Below are 6,309 nucleotides of genomic sequence, written 5' to 3'. Positions count from 1 at the left end.
CTCTTTTTAAGAGTTGCCTTTTGGTCATTGAAGAAGCTTAACTTAATATACTTTAATGTGCCTTTACACATGACACACTGATGACTACAAGTCAATAATCCAGGGTTGTATGCTTGATTGATCACTTTTAAGGATATTTTCTGCATGGCGTGGTTTCCAGTGTGACACTTGATTTTAGTAACAGGTGTTCTGTCTAGGTGCTCAGCCAAAAGCATCGAATGAAAGTGATATCCCCAAAAATGATTGTTTTCCAGTATGGCCCCAGTGCGAAAAAAAGAGGAGGGGGGGAGGGGGACCATTCTGGGTGGGCATTGCTCATTTCTTGACGTTGCAGGTTTAGAATGAGCACTAAATTATGGGGTTTTCATGCCAAAACCACAATCTTATTATGAGGCACAGTGTAGTGGGGTACTCCGGAATAATTTGGACCACCAGGGGTTCTTTATTAAAACTTCTTTCTGGGCGAGTTGGTGCATACTTGATTTGACTAATGTAACAGCACTAACACGTGCAACCACAAAGGAACAAGGATGAGACTTTATAGATGGAAGATGGACACCTTATATAAGGTGAAAGGCCTTATATAAGGTGTCCACGTAAGGTGTCTTATACAAGTGGGAAGGAGCAATACAAACAATACAATCAATACAAATTAGTTGACAGCGCTTGTGTCTCATCCTTGTTCCTTTGTGGTCGCATGTGTTAGCGCTGTTACATTTGTAAAATCAAGGGGTACTTTAACATGTACCTAAATCGAAGTACACAATTGTTTTCGCATCTTGCCCTCATCGAAATGCGGCCACTGTGGCTGGGATTCGATCCCGCAACCTCATGCTTAGCAACCCAAAACCATAGCCACTAAGCAACCATGGCGTGTCTGCATTGAGCACTGAGGTCATTGCAAGTGCTTGTATGTAGCTGCAGTGGTCAATGCTCACATTCGCTTTTGTATATTGTCATTTAGCACTGCTTACATCCAATGTCAGCATGCCTGAACCACTGAGTTAAAAAGCAAAATTGCAGTGCCAGAGGGCAAAGATACAAGCTTCAGGCTGAAACTGAACCAGTCATTTTGGTCAAAAAGCAGAGAAGCAATTTTAGCACCACCAAGCGAGAACTCGTTTAATGCACACAATCTGTTTACAGGGAGGGCGTGTAATGTGAAAATTACAGGTGAAATGCCAGAATTCTGAGTGCACTAGAAAAAGATGCATGAGGTGTGCCAAAGACAGTGTATTGCTTGCAAAGACAAAACTGCTTCCGTGATTTTCATTTGGGTTGACTTATTATCACACACATTGTCACTAAAAACATAGTTTTGACATCTTGAAAAATGTCTTTGCTGGCACCCTACAGGTCCATTTCAAGCATTGATATCACTGCTTTTAACAAACATTTCAATTTTATCATAACTCTATTGTAAATAAGGTTTATTGTGCAAGGTCACAAGCCAGTAAAGCATTGAAAATGCGCACATACATTCAGTAGTGCACAGATGGGGAGTACCTTCCTTGGAAGTTGTATTTTCAGTTGAGCATGCAAAAATGTATGTGTGTGTGTACACACACACATAGGTAGAGTTGAGTATGCTACTTTATAGCCTCTTCAATAACATCACGATTTCTTGCCTAAAATTAAGGCACAGAAATCAGACCGATTTAAATTGTGGTGTACTAATGCATGTGCCTCTGTCAATAGCATAGCTGGCAATGCTAGATTCAACTTACAGGTGCGGTGGTGATGTCATGCGGTTTGTTCACGAACCAGTGACTGAATGATTGGCCTCGGCTGTGTTTTGAGGTACAGAAAGGAGTAGGGACAACTTGCCTATCGATGCTCCAAAGTAGAAGTGTGGGATACTCAGAGAAAGATGGTGAAGTGCGGATTACCTGTGGCAAGCCAAGATTCTCTGAGAGGAGCTAAGCACCTAAGAACAGCACATGGTCAAGATACAGCCATGCCCTCACTAAAATGTTTTCCATCGAGGCCACTGTTCTGTCGACTAGATTTGCACAGTGACACAGGCCCATGGTCAGGACAGCTGACCATGTCATACAGGTGAATGCATTTAATTTGCTGCAGTAGAGTGCTAGTTATGATGCAGTGTGTTGTAGAAAAGAAACCACACACGCACATGCCAATTGTATACTACTACATGCACCTTTTGGCATGGCACAGCCAAGCTGCAGCGTATGTTGAGGGACCATGTAGCAACTGCCCTACAATGAATGTGCCTTCTTATTTCACCCTATCATGGGTGCTTTTCATAGCAAAACTGCTGCTTTTAGATTTTTAAATGAAACCTGTCTGCTAACATCCTAGTAAAATGAGCTGAGCACTGCCCTAGATGCACATAAATCAAGACAGTTGGTGTAACTGTGCTGTCCTGCTAGCCAGTAATTAAGTAAGCAAAGCCCCGCAACTGCAACTAACTATCGCCCAAAATTTTTGGCACCTATTCACTATACCCACTAGAATATTCATACTGTCGTTACATCAATTTGCTCCAGTTGATCGCCCTGCTCCCAATGAATCTGATACCCTGCTGCCATTATTATTATTACCACAGAACCATGACAAAAGTACTCAAAGCCACACACCGATGCAATGCTACCAGGAACTGCAAAAGCTTGTACAGAACTCGCTTCCAAACCATAAATCCATGACCAGTTCTTCACACTGCACTCTTGCTTTTGACAATCATGTGGAAGCAAAGCTCCTCCTGGGGCTAATGTGTGTCTCCTCTGCTGGTTTAGACAAAGCAGTATGACTCTTGACAATGTCCTCTATCCCCTTGCTCACTTACGTTGGGAATATGTTTTGCACTTTGGAGAGGGTGTGCCCAGCACTCAATTGAAGCGCTGATAATAGGCACTATGTGAAAGGGCTCCAAGTTTTTCATATACAGGTGCTTTCTTGTTTGACTAGACAACAATGTTGTGTGCTGCGCGTCTGGTATGGTTATACAACCGCACTGGCAGTCTGCAAGGTTAGTTTGGTCAGCAGCAGCACAAACCCAACACCAGAACGCATTGTTCTATTGCAGAGTGTAGCCAAAGTTTCATGTTGTGTAGAAAATAATAGCAAGGCTTCATTCATTTGTGTTAAATAGGTATTTGTGCTTGTTGGTCCACACGAGCAGGAAACAGTAGACGAGGACAAACGTAAGAGGTCACACTTGCCGCTTGACTTATGAAGTATTTGTGCACACCACATATTCCGTTGACTCGGACGAACAACATGTAAGAGCGGCTTCATCAGAGTCGCCGCTTAGGGTGTAGTAGCATCTCATAGCTCGGTCTTACGGCTGGCAGGAAATGAGTCGTCCAGGCAGTTGGCGTCGCCTTTGCGTAGCACGCGCTGGCGGCACAGGTAGGTGGCGAGTGGCTCCTCCTGACTGCCGAAGTACCATCGCTCGATGTCGGTCTCGTACTGCTCGAGCAGGGCCTCGCACTGGCTCTTGAGCTGCGTCACCTCGGCCGAAGGGCTGTCCCAGAGCTCGTACGGGATGCCCAAGTCCACCTTGACGCCCTTGGCGACTAGGCCATGCAGCGTTCGGAACGTAGTGCTCGTTCCTTTGGCGAAGCGCGTGCTATCCTTGCGTTCCTTGTGAATATTGTACTCGAGCAGCCGGTCACACACGCCGTCTAGCGACTCCACTAATCGTAGTTCAGAAACCGCATACTTCTTGCGTTTGCGCCCGCCGTCTAGGGTGTATCCGGTCTCGATGACATCGTGCGTTTTGCCAGTCTCCCCGAGACGTGCTTCCAGCTCCACGGCGAGGTACTTGCACGCTTCGCACCTGGACGCATACTTGACACCATACAGAGTCTCTTCTACGCTCTCATCCGCTGCTACACTGCTCAACGTAGCGCTAAGCGCAAGGATGATCGACGCAAGACACAATCCGCGCATTGCCCCTTCAGGCACGGAGCACTGACCGGCGCTACTAGTCTATACGAGCAATATGAGTCGGCCGCGAACGCTACTAGACTGGCTTGACATTCGGCGATTAGATAAATGTGCAACAGCCTCAAGACACCGTTAGCATGGAGCAGGCAAATACGCGAAGACGTTGCTCTGCTTAGGGCCGCTAGGGGCGCTATCCTGGACAACCGGCTGGGATTGCGGATTGTGCGGACGGCGGTACGGACGCTCCTGTGGTCGAGGCTTCAGCGACTTCGTTCGTAGCTAAGTACCTTTTTATCTTTATTAGCTAGTGTTTTGAAGTATTTTCTGTTGCATGGAGTAGGGGATTCACAGTGGAGGAAAAGAACTAGGAAGCTTACCAGCAAGTATGCGGCCTGTGGGGTGGGCAACACAGCAACAAAGAAGGTCAAGCGGAAAGTCAGAGAGGCTGAATTAATCTCATGGGTGGCGGCAATGGAAAAGAAACCTGCCATGAGTAACTACTTAAGGGGAAAAAACGAAATTAGGAAAGAAACCATTTATGATAACTCAAAGGGAAGCTCATTACTTTTCGAAGCCAGATCGGGATGCCTTAGAACACGCACGTATAAAGCGAGATATAAGAAGGAAGAAGAAGCATGTGCTTGCTGCGGTAAAGCTAGGGAAACGACGGAGCATATTTTAGGCTCTGAGTACGCCTCCCCCCTCCCCTTCCTATTCCCCATTATAGGCCTTCGCGCCATCCCTTAATAAATACATAAATACATGGCTGAACCCAACGTTACTAGACTAGCTTCAGTTGTAAAACTCCCCGCCCGCGCGCTTACAGCCGCTGTCGCCACTTCTGTGACAGCCGCCAGGTGGCAACGCTGTTCCATCGGGCTCCACTGCAGACGCCTCGGCACAGCCTTGAGCTCGTGCGGACAGGCAGTTTGCGCGTGTTTCACGCTCGCTGGTGTTCTCCCTTGTCCAAATTAGTGATACCACGAGAAAGCGGTATTCACCTACAGCAAGAAGATTTATCGCGGCAGTTCGTTAATACTGAAAGAAGGGTAAACTGTACGAAAGGAAGAAACGCATACAGCGAAGCGCAGAAGCTGCGTTTCTAAATGTCGTGTGTTTCTTCCTCTCGTTTTAACATTTCGCGCAGTTTAGGCTCACAAGCCTAAATATCTGGTCAAGGTGCGTGATTGTAGGATGATCTTCATCCCCACCGAAGCTTCTCACCACGCCAAAGAAGCGCTACAAAAAGAAAGATGAGGTCGGTCTTGGTGCACACAAGCCACAAATAAATAAATAAATAAATAAATAAATAAATAAATAAATAAATGAAGAAGTTGGATTTTTCATTCCGGCAAGATGCTTAATCAGCGGAGCTGAAACGTGCGGCCCCTGTGTTTATCACTGGGTTAATCCCGAGGGTTCATTAAAGTATTTCTCAGTCATGAGGTTACAAACACAATCGGCTGCGACGGAGAGAGCGACGTCACTGACGGTATGCCCGCAGTCCGCAGTTGTCGCTTGCGTTCGATGTCTCGAGTTTGCTCGGCGGCGTGGTTAGCAGTCTTCACCTGCGATTTGCCGCTTGCGATTCTTCGAAATTATTTCTTCAAAATTAAATCGTTCTGTTACGTAAGACCATGAGTGGCTCATACTCCCTTAAGCAATGGCTCATACCCCCGTAAACGCGGCCTCCCCATTACGACGACAGAAATGAAGTGTAATTCTACGGTGGAAAGATGAACGGCCACGCAGCCAGCTGTGGAAGATGACGACGAACGCGGGAGCAGTGGCACGAGCACGTGCCGTGGATTTCGCAGAAAGTTCGCGGTCGGAACGAGGAATCGCTCTGTTCCACGCCGAGCGAAGCGTCGCATTGCTGAGAGCACAGAAAAAGTGGTGCGCCGAACTGTCGACATCGTTCCGATAGCGGCCTCTGCAGCCAGGCACGCAGCACTTCGGCATCGTCTGCGGATATTCTTAAGAAACTCGGCGAAGGCTACAGTTCCACGGATGACATGCTTGCTGAAATTCGCTGTCAACAACGAACCACAGATTGCACCAACGCTGCACCGCGTGCTTAGTCTGGCCTGCCCGCGTAGCCGGCTAGTGAGGAAGTGGAGCCGGGCGCGACTGCAGCGCCACGAAGGCGCGGGCAGGCGGCGGTTCCGCGCAACGGCGCCGAGTTTTAAAACTGAAGCTAGTCTAGTAACGTTGGGCTGAACCCGAGGGCTTCAAGCAGATGGCAGTGGTAAAGCAAACAGGTCCGCAATAGACATCAGTAAGAGGCGATTGCAGGATTGGTGGAAGAAAAGTAGGGAAACGACAAAGGACGGAGACGTACAAAAGCACAGTTCGCAATAGGGTATCAGAAAATTTGTACGTGGTAGTTCATAGTGT

The 6,309-nt window shown here is 47.4% G+C and overlaps 1 protein-coding gene across 1 annotated transcript; it reads right to left on the bottom strand.

Annotated features, from left to right (window-relative positions):
* Positions 1-1,092: 1,092 nt before the first annotated feature.
* CNPYb (protein canopy b) lies at positions 1,093-4,139 on the bottom strand. The gene has a single exon (XM_065437343.2). It carries the CDS (start codon positions 3,913-3,915, stop codon positions 3,289-3,291), a length of 627 nt encoding a protein of 208 aa, XP_065293415.1. The 5' UTR covers positions 3,916-4,139; the 3' UTR covers positions 1,093-3,288.
* Between the last annotated feature and the right edge of the window lie 2,170 nt (positions 4,140-6,309).

Source organism: Dermacentor albipictus, chromosome 9 (assembly GCF_038994185.2).
Source record: "Dermacentor albipictus isolate Rhodes 1998 colony chromosome 9, USDA_Dalb.pri_finalv2, whole genome shotgun sequence".
Taxonomy (NCBI): domain Eukaryota; kingdom Metazoa; phylum Arthropoda; class Arachnida; order Ixodida; family Ixodidae; genus Dermacentor; species Dermacentor albipictus.
Note: the sequence above shows the minus strand (reverse complement) of the source record. Positions and strands in the feature narration are given on the sequence as shown.

Bases quoted from the DNA above. Each gene is read 5' to 3' on its own strand.
- CNPYb (XM_065437343.2), bottom strand. From the start codon at position 3,915: ATGCGCGGATTGTGTCTTGCGTCGATCATCCTTGCGCTTAGCGCTACG.